We start from the raw sequence: 20,852 nt of genomic DNA, 5'->3' as shown, positions 1-20,852 counted from the left end.
ATCCCTGGAGAAGGGGGGGAAAAAGTTCCTTTGTAATCCCCATTCTAAAAACCACTTTTCTCATGAGTCAGACTATTGGAACTGGTATTTTGCAGCTCGATCCAGGGAAAGTGACCCCCTCCCCTTGCCTTGGCGTGCTGAACAATGGAATGCGAAAGTAATTAATCACAAGCCAGGATGAAAGGAGGGAGTAACTTTTCTCAGAGCAAGCTGCAAAATAGCCATTCTGGTTGACTGCCTGACTGACTTTTGTTTTAAGTGTTAAATAAAATCATGGTTTTTGGTATCTGCAGGGAGTCCCAGAATCAAACCCCAGCAGACCGTCTGTCTTTGCTTCTGTCTTTATTAAGGAGATGGAACTTGCAGCTACCTTATTACAGATACAATAAAATTTTGGGTGTTGCTCTTGTTTCATTTGAGCAGCTGTCATGGTTACCTGTGAGCAGTGGCATTCCTAGCCACTGTGGTGCCCGGGGCCACATTCCCAGGAGTGCTGCCCCCCACCTGGAGGTGCCTCCCCCTGTGCCCGCTGCCTTCCCCCAAAGGTGTTCTGAGGGCCACAGAGGCCACCCACCGCTTTCCTGGCCCTCAGAATGCCTTCTTTTATTGTATTGGCAACCTTCAGTCTCGAAAAACTATGGTATCACGCTCTGAAAGGTGGTTCTGGCACAGCGTCTAGTGTGGCTGAAAAGGCCAATCCGGGAGTGACAATCCCTTCCACACCGGGAGCAAGTGCAGTCTGTCCCTGGTCTATCTCCCTGGCTATGGGCCTTCCTTCTTAGCCTCTTTGCCTCAGACTGTTGGCCAAGTGTCTCTTCAAACTGGGAAAGGCCATGCTGCACAGCCTGCCTCCAAGCGGACCGCTCAGAGACCAGAATTTCCCACTTGTTGAGGTCCATCCCTAAGGCCTTCAGATCCCTCTTGCAGATGTCCTTGTATCGCAGCTGTGGTCTACCTGTAGGGCGCTTTCCTTTAGAATGCCTTCTAAAGGCCGAAAATCATTATGGTTTTCAGCTGAAAACCAGAAGTGATGATTTTCAGCCCTCAGATACTATCAGCAGCTAATTGAGGGGGGTGCGCTGCCGTGGGAATAGGTGGCAGTGCGTCGCCGCCCCCCCCCAGCCTGGTGCCTGGGGCATTTGTCCCCTTTGCCCAGCAAGTCCCATCACCAGACAATTGAATCATCAGTCTAATTCAGTGGTTCCCAAACTGTGAACTGTGGCTCCCTGGGAAGCTGTGGAAACAAGCCAGGGGAACTGTGGAATCCTCAGGAAAAAATTCAGCACCCTATATAATGTATAGCAGTGTTTCTCAGACTGTGAGTCGGGACCCACTAGGTGGGTCACGAGCCAATTTCAGGTGGATCCTCATTCATTTCAATATTTTATTTTTAATATATTAGACTTGATACTACCATGGTATTTGACTGCATTTGGGCAAATGTTACAGACCTGTATTTTGGACAAGCTACTATGTATATTCTTTTAACAATGACAGTAAATGGGACTTACTCCTGGGTGTGGGTAGGATTGCAGCCTAGGATTGTTACAAATTTTCCTGCTTGATGATGTCACTTCCGGGCATGACATCACTTCTGGTGGGTCTTGACAGATTCTCATTCTAAAAAGTGGGTCCTAGTACTAAATGTGTGAGAACCACTGATGTATAGGATTGTAGCCTTAATGGGGAGCCATGGCCAATGGCACAGTAGGTCAAAGGACCTCCTCAGTCAAAAACATTTGGGAACCACTGGTCTAATTTTTTTTTCAAGTTTACATCTGATAATCTTGCTGTTGGGCATAGTGAGTGGATTTGTGGAGAAGAAACATTTAGCCCCTGCAAGGAAAGAAGAATGAACTTGTACTGTATTTATAATGTAAAGTGCAAACTTTTGAATCATAGAGGACATTTCCCAAAAAGGATTTGCTTGGCAAGGTAATTATGCTTCTCCAGATTTCTATAAACAATTAGGAAATCTGCTCAATAATTTCACATTAATGATCTTGGTTATCCTTACAGCAATCTTGTGAGACAGGCCAGTATTATTATTAAAAATAAATGGATAGGCGAGGTTGAGGCTCAAATAGTGCCTTGCCTAAGGCCACCCAATAAAATACAGAGCTGAGATTAAATAATTCTACCAACTAAAAACAAAAGGAGGAAACAAACCCTGGGCTCTTTGGAGGAAGGGTGGTATAAAAATGTGATAAATAAAAAGGCATACACTGTGCATGGAAAATGTGTGCCATAGATGTGGTCAACAATGTTGTCTCTTAAAGGAGGCCAGTCATGAACAAACACTTCATTAACTTTCAGAACACTGGAAACATGAGCTTTTACTCTTGAGAAGTACATCTGCCTACTCTGGGACCAGCCTCTTTTCTGCTTCCTGCCTGCTGCTCTTCTTCCAACTTTGCTTGACTTGACCCCACCCTCTGGTAATGAATCACAGATGACATGCAGTAGTAAGAATTAACCTGTTAGTGTAACTATGGTACACTATACTGGGTATCTAGTGTACAAATGTAAAACTGGCTTTAAGCTGCCATGGCCAATTTCTTTATTAGATTCTGAGAACCTGAGAGCCCTAAGAAAACTACAGTTTCCAGGATTCCTTGAATCTGGGAATCATGACAGTAAAGTAATTTTAAGTTATAGTCTGAATATGTCCTTAGGTGTTGCAGTAAGGAGAAAAATGTGATGGTCTGGTTGAGGAAGGACTGTCAATGTTGAAAGCACTCAGGAAGAACATTTTTATCCTTAGAATGTATTTATATTAGGGCAGAATCAACATGTTTTGTGTGGGACAAATTAATAGATCCTGATCTTTATAGTACTATGAAACAAAGTAATAAACATTGATGTCTTTGCAAATCTCTGTTCCATCTTTTTCACTATGAATCTTATGTATTGGTGTATCTGAGCACATACTAATGTGTGTGCCTACAGGTGTTACAGTGACCAACATTTTCTAATTAGTGCTCCTCTGCAGTTAACAACCATGCTAAATTTTTCTTTGCATAGAAATGCAGTGAGGAAAAAGGAAAATTTTTGCCACATTCTTTTCTTGCAGCTATTAAAAGCAGAGAACAAACTCTGTCAGATGGGGAGAAATGATAATGAGGTGCTAACATCCTGACAACTGGTTGCCAACTTTTAGAGAAGGCTTGTGTTCTTTTGTGTGACTGGGCAGAATTTCAGTTTTCATAAGCCTCTTCTAAACTATTGGCTCATCTGTCCCAGTACTTTCTACAGTGAGTGGCAGCAGCTCTCTAGAGTCTCACACTTTTCTCAACCCTGTTTGTTGAGGTCCTTAAACAGAATATCACGAAGGACAGAATTTGGGACTTTCTGCTTAAAAAGCAAGTGCACTATTACTGAGATGTGGACTCTCCTATGTCTAGCTGCAGCATGGGTGTATCTATGTGAGATATAAAGGTGCTTCCAGGTCATGTAGAAGTGCCCTAATGAGTCAATCAGTCCCAAGCATCTTGCTATGTGGTGTGATGTTTATATATCAGGTGAGTTTGTCACCTTTTTTCTGGCAGGGAGCTTGTGCTTTTACAGTGGTATGACAGGTAGAATGTCAACAGAAAAATCCCTTCATACTATTAGTAGAGGTGCTTGGAAATGGTGTTATTTATTTTACTCAGAAGTAAGCCCATTGTGTTCAGTAAGTCTTCGGCTGCAATCCTATCTTACTGGAAATAAACACCTCTATTAGCCATCACTCACATTCATTTTAATACATTTGCAATGATAATCATGATAACAAGCCCCCAAAAAGATGGAGAGGGGAAAGAAGCGATAAATCTCTTCTAACTCCCCTCCCCACTCAAGTCTGGAGGGGGAATCTCCTGTGTGTCCACTGCTGTTGGTATCCCAGCACATTGTGAGGGATACCTCTCAAGCTGCATGATGTATGTTGCAATGTGCTTTCCCTTTAACAAACTCAATTTTCTTTGCTCCTCCTCTGCTGGGAATTCAGCCCTTGTGGGGAATTCCTGCCCAGCCTCTGTAACTCAGCAGAAAACAGGATAGCTGCCTCAGTAAGTTTTTCGTGTTATTTTCCCCATTTGGGGTGGGCTCTGAGAATCTGGTGTGATCTTGTCCCTTGAAAGCGAACAGATGGGGGGGGGGAAATTAACTCATATCTTTCTGTCTTTTAAAAAGAAAACTATGAGAGAGATCATATTTATTCCTGATATTCTGGGTGGAGAACTTTAGACTCTGGACCCTTAAGGAACTTTGGATTGCTAATATCAAGAAATGTAATTTGTCTTTCAGAGATCAAGTTCCACTCCTGAGAAATTCACGGAGAAATCAAAGCCAGAAACCTCAATTTTCAACAAGATTCAGGTCTGCTTATTTCCTCTTCTAGACTTCCCTTGATTATAGAGATTATGTGCCTGGCTGCTCACCAGTTTCTCTGTAACTGCCTGGAAGTGCCTGATTCTGCTGTGTACAAATGGGTGTGCCCTTTAAAAAAAAAAGCCCCTTAAAGGTTCTGGTTGCTGCACAACCGCTCCTGGGTGTGGGCCAACCTGTAAGGCTAGTTTTCTCTGTGTATTGAGGGATCAGGTGCGGTGGAATGTATTGTTTGTAATGGGTTGATAGAGGTTATCAGATGCCCTGCCCATTTCACACTGGAGGGTGGGTGTCTCAAAGTTCAGAGGATCTTTCCACTGCGGTGTTGTCTTCATATTTTCCTTCTCCTATTGCACTGCTTCCTCAACACCATCAGAGTACAAAATGGCAGCTGAATCCATAATCCGAATCCCACCGTACCATTACATCCATGTCTTGGACCAGAACTCAAATGTGACTCGAGTGGAAGTGGGGCCAAAGACCTATATACGCCAGGACAATGAGAGGTGAGCAAGGGCAGAAACGGGTGGTTAGATAACGGAGACGTAATCTTAGGCAGTGGTGTATGAAGAGGGTGGCTGGGCGGGTCTGGCCCCAGGTGCTAGGCTGCAGGGCGTTGTCCAAGAGCTACTCCAGGATATTTTAAACTTCTTTTTCAAGAAGAAAACTTATTTCTTTTAAACTTATTCTTCAGTGAAGGGTCTTGTGACACCTTAAAGGCTAACAGTTTATGCTGAAATAAATGTGTTGTGCATGTATACTTAGAAGTCAAACCTACTGAGTTCAGTGGGGCTAACTCTCAGGTAAGTATATGTAGCATTGTAGCTGTGGTCTTTCAGACGCCACTGAACTCTCTGCTATTATAGACTAATGTGGCTCGTCCTCTGGAAACTTAAGGTAGTTAACTAGGCCAAATGTGGAGCCCAAATCATTTTTCCCTTCAGTGCTCCAGAGTTGCCACAGTCTGTTAGAGAGTACAGAAGCACCTCTTCCAGTTTTGGTATCTGATCTCTTGCTTTTCCTCCGTTCTGTTGAAGCTTTGCTGTGGTGTTTGCCATTTCAGTAAGGTCTGCTAGCTTGCCTGGAGCAAAGCACACTGTGGAACTGCCGTTGTTCAAGTTTTGCAAGACTTATGTTAATAAGATACACTGGAGTACAGTGGGGGCAAATTTCCCTTTCCCTGCTGCTCCCCCTTTTATTGCTTGCTGCCTCCCTGGCCCCCAGAAGACCCTCTGAGGCCTCCAGAAGGCCTAAAAATGTCACTTCTGCTTTTCGCTGAAAACAGGAAGTAACATTTTTAGGCTCTGAGAAGGCCTCCAAACATACCCCGTTGGGGGGGGGGGGTGGCATGGAGGGTATCACTTTGCAGTCCTGGCCCCGGGTGGCACAGGTGCCAGGATTGCAATTGATAAGATCAGCTTCCTTTGCTGAGCTGCTGGCTACTTGGATCTAAGATCTCCTCCATCCAGCCCAAAGAGAATCTACAAGTCCAAAATCCTTGCCCCCCCCTTTAACTTCTTCCCCTAATCCCTTTCCTATTCCAGGATTGTATTTGCTCCAGTGAAGATGGTGATGGTCCCCCCACGCCACTACTGTGTAATCCTCAATCCTGTGGTTAAGGAAGCAGATGGTGAGGTCCAGTTTGATGCTGTGGGTCAGGTGCGACTCAGACATGCTGACCTGGAGATCAGACTCGCTCAGGATCCTTTTCCTTTGTACCCAGGGGAGCAGCTACAGCAGGTAAGGAGAGTAAACTTCTCCACTCCACAGCAGTACCCACAGTCATGGAATAATCTGTGGTCCCTTGTTGTAGGGCTGTTAGATGTTTAACATGTGAGGTCACTTCTGTGAGAGTCTCTGTGGGAGCAGCCTGTGGCATTGCTTCTGTTACTATGACCAATTTGGCTCATTGCCTCCCCCTCTAGGACGTTACGCCTCTACAAATTGTCTTGGCCAACACTGCCCTCCACCTGAAAGCCCTCTTGGACTTTGAAGATGACCAGGGAGGCAAATATGTCGCTGGAGATGAATGGCTATTTGAAGGACCTGGTAAGTGGCAGTTTCTTTCCACTAGTGTGTTTAGAGGCCTATGCATCTCACTTAGCAAGCCTGTTATTGGTTTCAGGCACATACATCCCTCACAAGGAGGTTGAAGTCGTGGAGATCATCCAGGCCACTGTCATTCGGCCCAATCAAGCCATAAGACTTCAGGCACGGAAAGAGTGCAAGGACAGAGAGGGCAATAAACGTGTGACAGGTACCTCTTTTGTCTCCCTCTCCCACCCAGTCTTCTAGTGGGCTTGACTTTATATGTTATACTTGTGTTTCTGTTTTTCTCACAGGTGAGGAGTGGCTGGTGAAGCGGGTAGGGGCTTACCTGCCTGGTGTGTTTGAGGAAGTAGTTGATACCGTTGATGCATATGTCCTGACTGAAAAGGTAATTGCAGTACTAAGTTTGCTCTCCTCAGTAGAGCGTAAAAGACATGTGTTTTGGTGTCTGGTGGAATAACTGAATAGGGATTCTCTGTATGTTAGATGCTGAAGAGCCTCTCTGTGGCAGATGGAGCGTACGCAATAGATTTCTATGTGCAGTTCCTCTTGACTCCTCTGCCTCTTCCCATCTGTAGTGGGTTGCACCATTGTATGTATTTAGGTCATCAAATATGACAGGTCTTGTAATCGTAGGTGACTGGGCTGTCCAGGTGTTTGCAACCTTATTTACAGCTGTAAACATAGCACTCATGGGAGCTGTTGCAGCACATTTAGCACAATGACTGTTGACCATGTGTGTGCATTACAAGATTCCTGCAGGGCAATTGTATGAACTGCTTGCAAAGAAATCATTGCTGTTTTACAGTAAGGTGCCAAACATTTCTAGATGCCAAATAAAATTAAAAAAAAAAACATAGGCCCTGCCCACATGTTTTCAGTCACCATAGTAAAGGATGGTGAGGAAAGAGGACAATGAGCAAATTTTTAGGTACAAATGCTTGTATATAGAGATGGGCTTTTTCAGTAACAAAATAAAAACATTCCATTTTTGTAAAAAAAAAAAAAAGAAATCTGCGAAAAAATAAAACCAAAAAAAAGCACACCTCTCCTTTTATACAACATTACTTACCGTAGATACTCGCCTATAAGTCAACCCCACAGATAAGTTGAGGGCAGGTTTTGAGCCAACAATCATGGAATTTTCTATGACCCTTGGATAAGTCGGGGGTTAAACTTAGAGGGATGTCTAACTATAGTTTTGTCTGATTTTTACCCCAGGCCAGATCCTGAAAAATAACCTACCACTAATTGTTACCTAAGAACTGTAGCCTCTAATTATTAAAAAACATAGTAAAAGATCACAAGATACATTTTTATTCTTTTTAAATTCTGGTCTTCACCACCTTTTTGTAAACACTATCAGAGTAAGTGCACTGTAAACAACATACCAGTAAATCAGTGGTTCCCAACCTGATATTCATGTACTCTCAGGGACACTCAACAGGACCTTTAGGGGTACTTGAAAAAGAATGGAATAATGGTAGAAAAAGGCAGGTCATGCTCCAGAATGCCTTGCAAGGACCAGCAAGGCAGGAAGGGAGGTAGCTAGTTGGCTTTGAAAGCCCCACCAACAGCTAGTTTTTGGCCATCAATTCATGTATGAACCAGTGATTGAAAACCAGCACAGTAAAAAAGCTGAAACATAATATGTAAAGTGATAAATCACCCAGAATTTCTCAGCACACTTCTGGTGCAAAACAGTGCAAAGGCAGAGTCTTCTGTTCCTCAAACAGATAAAAAGAGAAAACACTGTGATGAATACATGAAGTCTGGGTTTTCACAGAGAGGAGATGAAGGCTTGTATTATTACAAACATTTTGCTAATATGAAGGGTACAATTTATTGCCAAGGGATATGCAAGTGAAAAAGGTTGGCAACCACTGCAGGAGAACCATGAATCAAATCCACCTTTAAGGTGTCTGGTGTGTTAAGCCAGAAGCTCTGCATACAACATACAACCCATAACACATAACTGAGAGTGTGCAATTCAATTCACAGCAGAGAGATGCAGCTGCATATATTTGCAATCCTTTTTACCCAGAAGTAGACCCACTGCTTTCCATGGGTACTATTCTTAAGTAATGTTGCATTGAATTGTAGCCTGGGAATTGTTGCTTCAAATGGAAAGGGGATCCCATCCCGGTGTTGAAAAAAAAAGACCTCTGCCAAATGCAAAGCCTTTGCAAAAGGGAATCGGGTTGCAGCAGCAAAAGGGAATGGAGGGGAATAAAAGGTTAACTTTGGCTCAAACGTCCCAGGAAAGTAACTATAGCAACTAACCAGCTGCCTGCCAAAGTTTAGCTGAGAAAGAACCTGTTCAGAGTTGAAAGGCTCTGCCCTCTGATTGACCCGAAGATAAGGCAAAGTGAGAATTGGAGCTTGATTACTTGGCAAAAATTTCAGGTACTATACCTGAGTATCTACGGCAAGGTCTTGGGAGGAGAGGAACCAAAGCAGCATTTGGTCCCAGGCAGGTCGATGGAGGGAACCTTGTTGTATTACCACGCCCACCCACATCCTGGGTGGGATTTCCCCCAATTAATACATTCTCCATCTCTCCCTTCCTTGAAGAAAGCGCTGCATCTCCGGGCCACCAAGACATTCCGGGACTCCCAGGACATCGTGAGGAGGACAGGAGAAGAATGGCTGATCACAATGGCTGACACGGAAGCCCATATCCCTGATGTTTATGAGGAAGTGCTGGGTGTCATTGATATCACCACCCTGAACAGCTGCCAGTACTGTGTGGTTTGTGACCCAGTAGGTGCTGATGGCAAACCCCAGCTTGGAAAGAAGAAGAAGATCAAGGTAAGCACCACAAGTGCTTGAGGACGATATTGATACTAGTATTGCAGCAGTTCTATGCCGGCAGTCTTGGTAGATCTCCTTATGCTGTCACCAACACTGCTCATTCACACACACGTATCTTCCTACAATGTCTCACTCTCACTCAAATTGGAGGAACTAGCAATACTTGGGTGCGCTTCGGTGCCTTGGGTGCCCTTCGGTAAGAAAGGCGGAATACAAATCGAATAATTAAAATAAAATACTTCCAGAGCAAGGGGTCAAGAGTCTTTTTAAAAACACCAAAAAGGCACCCTTAACTAATCAGGCAACACGCTTATTAATAAAAGTAATTATTTGTTAATGTTTCTGAACATGCTTTTCTCCTCCTCTCTCACCTTGAATGAAATGCTTCTCAGGCCCACTGTAATATCCCCATCTAAAGATGAAAATTTTTCTCAGCTAAGCTGTTTAGTCAAACATAAATTTATGTTGATAGAATAAATTGATTTAAAATTTACTTGATTAACCAATTAAACTTTCTTTAAACCAGCTGCAGTTCAAACACAACCTATTTGTGGTACCTATTTGAGTACCAGGCCTGTAGCTTGGAGAAAGGTGGTATACAAATCTTCTTCTAACACTTTATTTATCCAAACCAGGGGGGCTGCCTAAGTTACTGCATTTCTTCGTTTACCTGTTGAACCTCACTCACTCTTTCACAACCCGTGCTGCTGTTTCCACAGGGGGAGATGTCCTTCTTCTTACAGCCAGGAGAGTGGCTAGAATATGGGATCCAGGACATCTACATCCTTTCCGAAGAGGAAGGTCTCTTGCTGCGTGCGCTCCGTGTCTTGGACGACTTAAATGAGGTTGGAGGAACTGGCCTTGTGCTAAAGGGAGGGAAGCAGGCAAGTGTTTGCTGGGGATGGCCATCAGAATTCCTCACCTTTTTTGTCTCTTGTCTCCCACCCAGGATGGGGAGGAAGTTACACGTAAGCCAGGAGACCGTTGGCTGATCCGGGGTCCCCTTGAGTATGTGCCACCTGTGGAGGTAGAAGTTCTGGAGCGACGCCGTTCTATTCCACTGGCGGAGAATGAAGGCATTTATGTGAGAGATATCAAGACTGGAAAGGTGAGCGAGTACAGCAGCAGTTGTGGGAATATCAGCTGTTATCCAATGCAGCCTCAACTTACCAATTAAAACACCCCTGGGAATATGTGCTTCCCGAGGTCACCTCTTACAAATATCATAGCTCCCTGCAACGGTTGTGGCCGTGAAGGACAGAATGTGGTTTATTTTTAGGTGCCTGGTTTTGAGTGGTTAGGAAGAGTCCCGCTGCATAGAATCTTGAGCTCTTTCTTGTCTTCATCTGGAGCATCAACAGCTGCCACAGTGAGAGGCTGTTGAGTGATGTCCACAGAAGAAAATGTCCACAAGTTGACTCATCCATGGAGTCTTCCTGTGGACATTTTCTCCTGTGGACATCACTCAACAGCCTCTCCCTGTAGCAGCTGTGAGTTGTAGCGTGAACTCTGGATCTGACTGATATTTGGGGTAAGGACAGAACTTTCCCAAGCCAGGCTGGCCAATAACTTAATAGTTGCAGGGGAGATGTATGTTGCTTTTGTCTGCATTTTTGTATGGTGGCCATCGGCTTACATGGTTTTCATAACAGATTAGACAAATGCATGACTAGCTCATCACAGTTGCTGAATGTGGATCCCTCCACTTATCAGATGCTGATGACGAACAGGAGATGGCAATCACTGCCTTCCTGCTTGTGAATTTTCCAAGGGCAGCTAGTTAGCCACTGTTAGAAACAGAATCCTGGATTTTCTGCAAAGCAGTCCTTATGTTTTTAGCATGCAACTGTGCTGTCTGACGTGAGTCATGTGAAGCTTTTTCTCTGAAATCATTTTTGTAATTCACCCCACCCCTTGCTTATAGTGTATTACAGTCTGGATAGCATAGATGGATCTACAGGAGTTTGGAAGTGAGTGATTGTGGGTTGCTTCCACACTAGTTCTTTTCCCCAGAATTGCTGGCATTTGTTCCCTTTTTAAGCCATTTCTGCCCCAATGTTGTATATACGCAACAGGGTTCAAATGCGTACACCTGTGGGCTGGGCAGAAATGGGTTAATTGTGGTACTAGCTGGCTGGCAAAGTGCTACTGAAGCTCTTCAGAACTACTGTGCCCTCACCTCAAAGCTTCCTGTGTGCGGGTTTGGTTGTTTTATTACTGCCTTTTCACTGCAGCTGGGGAATTGCTGATTTGTCCCTCTTAGTCAACTACAGTTGCCCATGGAGGAGGGTGCTTTAATGATGGATTTCCCAGCATTATTTTTCTTTTTATGTTTATAGTGAAATAGTATTAGTCTGCTATAAACAAAAAAAATTCAAGGAAACTACTAGTCGAGCCATTTCTGCCCAATGTTGCATATACACAACAGGGACCAAATGTGTACCCCTGTGGGCTGGGCAAAAATGTGTTAAAGCTTCCTTCCTTCCAGGAATAGTATGTGACCGAGAGGAGACAATTTATCAGTAATCCTCCCTAGGTGTATTGAAAAGAAAGTAATAACTAAGCCTAAATATGTGTACTTGATAATTATAATCGCATATCCTTCTTCATTCTCTCCCTGTATCCACCTCCCTTCCCCTGTTGCCTCTCTTGTCTCTTTTAAATTGTGAACCTTCAGAAGAGGGACGAGTTTATATTTAAAATTTTGACATGCACATAGACAGGTCTGTATAAATTTCTAACAAAACAGCTAGAACCAGCAAACTTTTACTTAAGACTGGAATAACTGTTGCTGAAAGGGACTTGGGGCCCAATCCTATCCAACTTTCCAGCGCTGGTGCAACTGTGTGAATGGGGCATGTGCTACATCCAGCAAAGGGGGGGGGGAGTCATGGAAGCCTCCTCAAGGTAAGGGAACATTTGTTCCTTAACTTGGGGCTGCATCAGCCCTGGACAGTTGGATTGGGCCCTTCCTTGTGTCTGAACATTATAGAGGATCTTGGCCACAGGAAAGGGCATTGCTGGTTTAATATAACATTCCATTGAGTTAAGTGGAAGATCTCAATTTTTAGTCTGCTGTCAGTTAATATAGAAAAGTGATTCCACAATAGAAGTAAAGAGTTCCAGAGTGGAGGTACCTCCCTTACTTTCCATTTCTCTTTTTCAGTTCTGCAACCAAGTTCAGGAGTGTAATTTTGAAATGTGACAAAAATAAGCCATTATATTTCCTAGATTATAGAATAAAGTCAACATATTAGAGTTCAGATTGTAGGAGTAAGAACCTTGTTCTGCTCTAGTCTATTGGTACTGGAACTCAGTGTACTTAAATATTTAACAGATTTATATCCTGATTTCCATCTTGTCTTTGAGGTGGCTTTCAAATAGATGTGAATGAAGTTGTTTTCCGTGTCATTGGGGACAAGGCTCCCACATATAAATCTTCCACCCTACACCCAATGTCTATTCTGGAGGGTCACACTCAGGCCTGACCCAAGCCAAATTGGTACCTGAAGCTGTACTCAAATTCTGTCTCTTTTTCTTTTGTACTTGTACCCCCCCCCCACCTTGCATTACTGCAGCCTTTTTGTTTTCTTATTACAATGGTCCGGCAGGGACCTGCTTGGCAAGTTTAAAAGAAATGACAGGGGAGGCACTGGGAGCAGTTCTTTCCTTGAATACTCTTCTGAAAGAGGGTGGAGCAACGGGGAAGGCAGTAGATCAGAAACGGTGGTCTGCAGCACAGTCAGCCTCCCCTGCTTGCCATCTTCCCCACCCTGCTGCTCAAAATAGCTGCTTCCCCCCACCTCATAGGTGGCTTGGCTCTGGTCCGGATGGCTTGATGGCAGTTAATCCTCATAGGCAGTGCTTTGCTTGTATCCCCACCCTCTCTTGAGTCTTGTCGACGACGGTAACAGTTACCTCAAACCCTCCCAGGAAGTGTCAACCCTTCCCTTTGTTTCTTTTTCTCCTGCAGGTCCGAGCTGTAATTGGGCAAACTTGCATGCTCTCTCAGGATGAGGAGCTGTGGGAGAAGGAGCTGCCACCGTACATGGAGGCCTTGTTGGTTACAGGGAGGGACCCTGTTGTTGATCGTTCCAGGGAGGTTGCTGAAGGGACCAATGTGATTACCCGTGACAAGACCCGGGCTGTGTCCTACCGTGTGCCCCACAATGCAGCTGTGCAGGTGTACGACTACAAGGAGCGGAAGTCCCGGTGAGCAAAGCGCTGAGGATGGGGCTAGTTTCTTTTCTGACTGTGGATGAGTTGAGGCAGGAGATAAAAGCACTTCACATGCAAGAAGAGAAAGGACCAAGGAGATATCTGTTGAGTGAAGACAGAAAGGGGCTGGCAAAGGGTGGATTGGGATGTGGGAGGGAAGGAGGAAATAGAATTCAGGGAAGGAACATAAATTGGAGTGTGAAGAGCAGGTTAGTGGAGAAGGGATTTTACTGGTCCCAGGGCTTAATGTCTGAAATGAGATGGGCTAACCCTGAAGCTTGCTTGTAGTTCATGCTCTGTAATTGACTGGAAGCCTTTCCTGCTAATAACAAATGTGTGACTGCCTCTGTGTACTTAGTGGGGAGAAAAATGCACACTCGTATTCCAAGAATGAGACCTGGCACTGAAAGCAGATTGGATGAGTAAGCCCTGGCTAGGCCTAGCTCAAATTGTTTCCATGCTTGTGGATGGGAACAAGGGCAGTTATAAGGGATTTGTCTTTGTGGGGATGTTGACCAGTTTTTTTTCCCCTTTCTGAGATTGTTTCCAAGAAAGAAGTTCCAGAATTAACACTTCTATCCTTTTATCCCAGGGTGGTTTTTGGGCCAGAACTGGTGCTTCTGGGGCCAGACGAGCAGTTCACAATGCTGAGTCTGTCAGGGGGGCGACCCAAGCGCCCCCATGCCCGCCGCGCTCTCTGCCTCCTCCTGGGTCCCGACTTCTGCACTGATGTTGTCATTATTGAAACAGCTGATCATGCCCGCCTGCAGCTCCAGCTGGCCTACAACTGGTGAGTGTGTGGGAGGAGCGAGGCCACCACTAGGATGGAGGAATGGAAGTTTATATAAGAACAAGTGCATGGAGGGGTAGGAATATATACAAGATCGTAAGTATTCTCCTGTGTGCGCGTTTAACTTTGAAGGAAGGGGATGGCGTGTGATAACGGCATACCAGATCAGGTGGTCATGCAGTCAGGGATGTAAACTGTGCAAGACTGGGCACTAAGTTTTATCTTCCAAGTCCTGAAAGCCCAGCCCAAGATGCAGGCAGGTATTGAAACTCCTGCTGCTGCTGCCAAGTTTTTAGTGTACACCTGGGGACTACAAAATGTGTTTGTCCATTTCCCCATCAGGCACTTTGAGATCCCCCCTGCTACCGAGGCATCCCGCCTTTTCAGTGTCCTAGATTTCATAGGTGATGCTTGTAAGACATTGGCCTCGCGCATCCGGGGAGCTGTGGCTGCCGTGACCTTTGATGACTTCCATAAAGTGAGTTGTGTGTTCTCTGTTAGCACTTTCCCTGCCCTTTTGCTATGACTTGACAAACCTTTTTTTCCTTTTTTTGCCTATTTCTTTATTCAAGGCCAAACTGATAGATGTGAGGGCTTTGACTGGGGGTGAACAACAGTGTGTCCCAACCCTGTGATGTATCAGTACAGAGTACTAAGAGCACTTCTTTGACTTGGCCCCATAGACAGAGATGCTTATCCTAAGCAAGTGATACTTGTTCTCTTTTGTATGGTAATAGTCTTTGCAGGCTATATCTAGACCCCTGGTTCCCAAACTGTGAGTGGCAATGCCTTGGGGCATCACAAGCCACTCCCTAGGGAGTTGTGAGCCACCAGACAGCTGAAGTCCTTTGAGAAGGCTCCACCCGGACTTCTAAAAGGCTACAGCAGCAGCCCACGCTGGAAGTGACTGGTGATGACATAATTGCCAGTCACTTCTGGGACCCGCATGTTGCATTTGCAACACGTAGAGGTGTTGCGGGATGGCAAAGTTTGGAAAGTGCTGTACTAATGTAGACCATCAAATGGAACAATGTTTGTTACCTATTTTATCTTCTTTAGTTAGGCTAAAAGTGAGTACCATCCAGTGAGCTTCATGGCTAACTGGTGACTTGACCTTGGGCCTCCCCAATTGTAGTCTGACTAACTACTATGCTGCACTACCTCTTGATATTGCAGGTTATTGCTGGGTGGGGAGAAATTGTTCTTGCCAAGTTCTGACCCAAAGTGCAGTCCTAATGTACGAGTCATTATTAAAGTCACTGTCTGCTTCAATGTGTATTGGACAGCCACTGTACTTCACAGAGTCAATAGAATTTATGTTGCCATTTCTTACTGGAATAAATATCCCCAGAACTCGAACCGCCTGATCTGCGCTGCTGTGTTTGGGTTTGATGGTGAAGGGACACTGCGTACCTCCCTGCGCTTTCCCCCCAATGGGCTTGTCATCAGCAGCATTGACATCCAGAGTGTTGAGCCTGTGGACCAGAGGACCCGAGATGCCCTCCAGCGCAGCGTCCAGCTGGCTATTGAGATCACCACCAACTCTCAGGAAGCAGCTGCCAAGTACTGGATGGCTCTGGGTGCAAGGGCTGGGGATGGGAAATGCCAAATATGCAGCTATGGTCTGAGCTATGAGTGACAATTCCTTGACCAAGGAACTGTATCTCCTTCCCCTCCCCCATTAGTATCGATGCCCCTGAAACAAACATCAGTCTACAGTCCTACCTGAGCATTATTATTCAGTATCCTTCTGGAATTCCTTGACGTTATTGTTGGCAGTGCTGTGTATGCTCAGCACTAAAAGTAAAAAATAAACTGCAATTCTGTGTCACTGTTTCAGCCCACGTTAGTGTATACAGCAAATAATGGCCTAAATGATCAGGGGTTGGAGTATCTTCCCCGTAAGGAAAGGTGAATGTATTTTGGCCCTCTTTTGGTCTGGAAAAAAGATAACTAGGGTGAACATAAGTTTTTCTATAAGGGGAATATAAAGATGCTTTCCTCCTTTCCTAATATGAGAACTAAGGGTCACCCAATGAGATAGACTGGCATGAGATCCAGGAGAAAGGACTTATTCAAACATTTGATTGATTGATTTTGCTGCTACACAATGTGGGGTGATGGCCACTAGTTGAGATAGTTTCAAAAGGAGATCTGGCCAAGTCATAAAGGATAGAAGTGTATCAATGGCTGTATGTTTTTAACTAAATTTCTACCCCGCTTAATCTCCCCGAAGGGCATTCAGAGTGGCTTATGATGCCTAAATGGTGCCTCCATGTTCAGAAAGGCATGTGTCTGAATACCAGTTGCTGAGAAATAGGAAAGGGCTATTTGTCATCTTGCCCTACATATGGGGCTTCCCAGAGACATCTGGTTAGCCACTATGGAAGAGAGGATGTGCTGAACTAAATGGGTCTTTTATCTTGATACAGGAGAGCTCTGTTGAAGCACTTTTCCATAGAAAGCAACCAAGCATACAATTTTCTTGTAATTTATGTTGCTTTTGCTAGCCACTGAAATGGGCGAGGAGCTATACAGGACTACACAACCCACAGGAAATCTTACTCGGCCATCTCTGTAGCTTCTGAAATTTCAGTAGGCGTTGCTTACACAGTTGGTTGCAGCAGATCTTTGCAGCCCTAGGAGCAGTTTGAAGCTGCCCAGACTTCTCTGTAGGGCCATTAAAGGCACCCCTCAAGGAATGACTTGCATGTTTGCTTTTACTTCATTAAATAACACTTGAGTGGGACTCAGTGCAGACCCCTAAAGTGTTAAGCTGTGCTGTGGTCCCTATTTGGATCAACCCCCCCCCCCACCACCACCACACACATCTTCAACAAAGAAAACAAGCAATTGCATGTTCTTAGAGCAGCATGTAGTTTAGCCTTGAAATGACTTTTCCCCCTCCTCCTCTTTCTTGAATTCTTGGGAGCTACAAGCTACCCCTTCCCCTACTTTTTTGCTTTCAACGCCAGCTCCCTTAGTGCTTCTCTTGGGGGACACTTTGTAGCAGCCCCTGATATAAGTGGAAGAGGGCCTGCTCAAGACCTCTTGAGATAGCCTGCCAAATACCACTACCCCTTACCCACCTGCTGCCACTTCTCTTCCCACTCCCTAGATTCCGAAAGGGGAATGAAAAGGAAGTGTGAAGGAGAGCAGTGAGGTAGACTAAGGCATCCCACTACATTTCTTTTTCTAATCCAGAGAGCAACAGGAGGAGCAGAGGAGGCAGTCGGGTAGATGGAGATTGGCACCCTCTGCCAATCCACCATCTGGGGCAACAGTTTTAGTTGGCCCATGAATGGACCCACTCTTAGGGCAAATCTTGGCCATACTTGTTCCCTTCTGACTTACAGCACCCTTTCTCTAATTTAGCCTCCCTCTTCCTACATCCCAGGCATGAAGCAGAGAGGTTGGAGCAAGAGGCTCGAGGACGTCTTGAGAGGCAGAAGATCCTTGACCAGGCAGAGGCTGAACGGGCTCGGAAGGAGCTGCTTGAGCTGGAGGCCATGAGGTGAGGTGGGGTTGAGGCTGAAGGGACAACCAGGTGGGTGAACAGTGTCCATGTGGTGGCAAGAAATGTCCCCGGGAGCCTATCTTCTCTCTCTTTCCACAGCACTGCTGTTGAGAGCACTGGGGCGGCCAAGGCTGAGGCTCAGTCACGGGCAGAAGCAGCCCGGATTGAGGGTGAAGGGGCAGTGCTGCAGGCCAAACTGAAGGCTGAAGCCACTGCCATAGAGACGGTGAGTCCCATAATCCTTTCTGTCGGAGCCCCTCCCAGAGTCCCTGACCCCCGACTTACCCTGGAGCAGGCACCCCATGCCTAGGGTGGGGAGGCTTCCCTGCCCTTGAAGGGGGCAAAGCAGGTTGGCTCACCCCAACCAGCCAGAGGGGGCTGGCAGGGCAAACACTGCAGGAAACAAGCCAGGGCCAAAAAAAGGCCTTTTCTGCCCCACCTGGAGGAAGGGGAGGGGCCAAAGGGGGCGGGCTTGCTCCATAAAACAGGGAGGCCAGGGATGAGAGGCAGTCAGTGTGAAGCAGGGAGCTGTGAGGTCAACAGCTCCTAGGCCAGGTTTGGCAGCTCTGCTAGGGAGGAGGACAAGGGTGCTGGAACCCCCTCCCCCCTTCAGCCAATCTGAGGCCTCCCTGGGGGTGGAACAAGCCTGCTCCAGGTCCCTCCAGGGCAGGGACCCTCCACTTTCCCAGGATCCTTGTTTCCTTCTCTGCACAAAGTTTCTAGCTGCTGCCCCTCCCCTCCTGAGCTGAGCTGAATAGGCTCGAAAACACAGGAACAATAGCCCTGTTGTGTTAAATGTAGTTCTTAAGTGCATTCTCCTGTACTTGTGAAGCTGGATCAGGTAGGCTCTGAGATCCGTTTTAAGCCCTCTGACTGGGCCTGACACTCTGGGTGCATTTTGGGCATTGTGTCTGGTGCTTGACGTGGTGGGCCTCAGAAGTTGTGTGGCCTGGGACATGCTCATCTGTAGATATTGATTTGGATTCAAAAGTGCCCTTCTGCATACCGAAGTTGTCTCTTGCTCATAGACAAGGCACGTGAGATGTTCTTCCACTTGTGCAACCACTTCTGAGTATGGCTATAGAATTTACATACAATCATGCTGCACAAAGTCTTGCACAAGAGGGTGGAAGAGCAGGAGTGGCTACCTTTTCTTTGAATTTGCAGTTCTTTAGATCTTGTCCAAAGTGTCCTAGGTGCAGTGTTTCTAAAATCTTAAAAGCAGGTAGGATCCACGAAGATTTATGCCATTCACTCACGATGTGTTGAATGCCTTGTGCTGTTTCCCATAATTCCTTGCAGGATTCTGAGCTGCAGCGCTTGGCAAAAGCACGGGAACAGGAGCTCCGCTTCACCAAGGCTCAGGCCGACCTGGACGTGGCCCGTGCTGAGGCTCTGGCTACTGTGGAAGTGAAGAAATTTGAGGCTGTGATCACATCACTGGGAGCCAGCACCATCCGTGACATTGCTGTGGCTGGACCAGAGATGCAGGTGAGAAGAGCAAGTGGTGGGTCTGGAAGGAAAATAGGGTGGTTCTTTGGAAGGGATCAGGGTGGGGGAAGAGCTTGAGAAATGAGTGGTCGAAGCAGACCTGAAAGGAAGCCATAGGGAGAGTGCAAGAGTGTGGTGAAAGGGACTGTGGGATATTGGCAGCTGCTCAGTAGTAAGTGCTTTGCATGCAGACAGTCCAAGGTTACCCTGCACATGCCCAATCTCATCTGATCTTGGTAGCTAAGCAGGGTCAGGCCTGGTTAGTACTTGGATGGGAGACCGCCTTGGAATACCGGGTGCTGTAGACTTTTACCATAGTCTTTCGAGACTGAAGGTTGCCAACCAGTCCAAGGTTCAGTCCCTGGCATCTCCATGTAGGGCTGAGAATGAGTTGCACATACCCTACCTGACACCCTGGAGAGTTTCTGCCGGTCAGTTAACAAAAACAGAGCTGGATGGACCATGCCCTGGCTCTGCATGAGGCAGTATAGGTGTTCCTGCGAACGGTTTGTGTGTTAACAACGGAGACGTTAAGACACTGAAATTCTCACTTTCTCTTCATGCAGGCAAAACTCCTCCAGGGTCTGGGCATCCAATCCACACTCATCACAGATGGTTCTTCCCCTATCAACCTTTTCACAACTGCTGGAGGACTGCTGGGGGTTCTGCCCAAGTTGCCAGAGGCCTGATGTGTACTGGAGTGGGATACTGTCCCTTCAGTCTTTTGAGTGCCTTTGGCCTGGGGCTGTTCATCCATTACCTCTGGACCCTCCCTGAATGTGTATTTTTGATTAAAGGAAGAGCATGCCACAAACATGGCTCTACTCTATGCAACACTGGCTCCTGCCTCATCTATTTGACAAAACCAGATGAGTGGTTTTAATTGTGGGATAGAGATTGGGAAAATGATCAGTTCTGGAAAGGTGGAGACAAAAGGCTGGTGTAATGGGAGAGGAGCATTGGTTGGAAGTGGGAGTTGCTTGCATTATGAAGTCATAGAATGTGGGTGTGGCCAAGAGAGCAGCTATATTGATTTCTGATTTCTGCTACTGGAGCACCTGAACCCTTTTACAAAGCTCACTAGGGTGATCCTGACCAATTCCAGTTTGTGACAGGTGAGCACTAGTCCTCCTGCATCACTCCTTCCACCAACATGTATGGCACATCAACCTTTCCTTGAGACCCTGGCTGTGCATACTGCAGTATAATGCACCCCATATATGTCTGGGACCATTATGAAGGATCTGACTACAGCATAACTTCAACCCTGGATGTGTCTGGATATAAACTGTTAGCATTGTTATGGCTCCTGAACAAAGAACTTTGGGAAGTGTAGCTCTTTGGAAGGGCAAGGGATCTCTTACTAAGAACCGCCAGCACATCTTGCATGTGTTTAAATTCTACATTGAATTATCAGAAATTGTGCCTCTTGCATTTCATAGTCATTTGGCTCCACTGTTTACAACACTTTTCTTGGTATGTGTGTACACATATACATACAAACCTATATGCACAATAACATTTCATGTGAACTTTTCAGGTTGATGCCCCAATAAATCTGTTTCACTTTAAAGTGCCACCAGACTTTGCAGTTTGCATGTTTGT

General features: G+C 45.8%; 1 protein-coding gene and 1 pseudogene across 1 annotated transcript; both read left to right on the top strand.

The window, feature by feature from the left end:
• Positions 1-3,970: 3,970 nt before the first annotated feature.
• On the top strand, positions 3,971-20,081 carry MVP (major vault protein). The gene is made up of 18 exons (XM_066628339.1): positions 3,971-4,049; positions 4,288-4,359; positions 4,745-4,874; positions 5,913-6,108; positions 6,294-6,417; positions 6,494-6,625; positions 6,711-6,805; positions 8,992-9,228; positions 9,951-10,076; positions 10,181-10,339; positions 13,205-13,443; positions 14,042-14,239; positions 14,582-14,717; positions 15,591-15,802; positions 17,637-17,753; positions 17,856-17,982; positions 19,059-19,247; positions 19,814-20,081. Exons 3-18 carry the CDS (start codon positions 4,753-4,755, stop codon positions 19,934-19,936), a joined length of 2,532 nt encoding a protein of 843 aa, XP_066484436.1. The 5' UTR covers positions 3,971-4,049; positions 4,288-4,359; positions 4,745-4,752; the 3' UTR covers positions 19,937-20,081.
• On the top strand, positions 19,435-19,555 carry LOC136655090 (5S ribosomal RNA; annotated as a pseudogene).
• Positions 20,082-20,852: the final 771 nt, after the last annotated feature.

This window comes from Tiliqua scincoides, chromosome 5, assembly GCF_035046505.1.
Source record: "Tiliqua scincoides isolate rTilSci1 chromosome 5, rTilSci1.hap2, whole genome shotgun sequence".
NCBI lineage: Eukaryota > Metazoa > Chordata > Lepidosauria > Squamata > Scincidae > Tiliqua > Tiliqua scincoides.
Note: the sequence above shows the minus strand (reverse complement) of the source record. Positions and strands in the feature narration are given on the sequence as shown.

What these genes read in the sequence shown, in the direction of transcription:
- MVP (XM_066628339.1), top strand. Translation starts at nt 4,753, where the DNA reads ATGGCAGCTGAATCCATAATCCGAATCCCACCGTACCATTACATCCAT. An exon ending in CTTGAGCTGGAGGCCATGAG is followed by an intron (nt 17,754 to 17,855) that starts GTGAGGTGGGGT and finishes CTCTTTCCACAG; the next exon opens with CACTGCTGTTGAGAGCACTG. An exon ending in TGGCTGGACCAGAGATGCAG is followed by an intron (nt 19,248 to 19,813) that starts GTGAGAAGAGCA and finishes CTCTTCATGCAG; the next exon opens with GCAAAACTCCTCCAGGGTCT.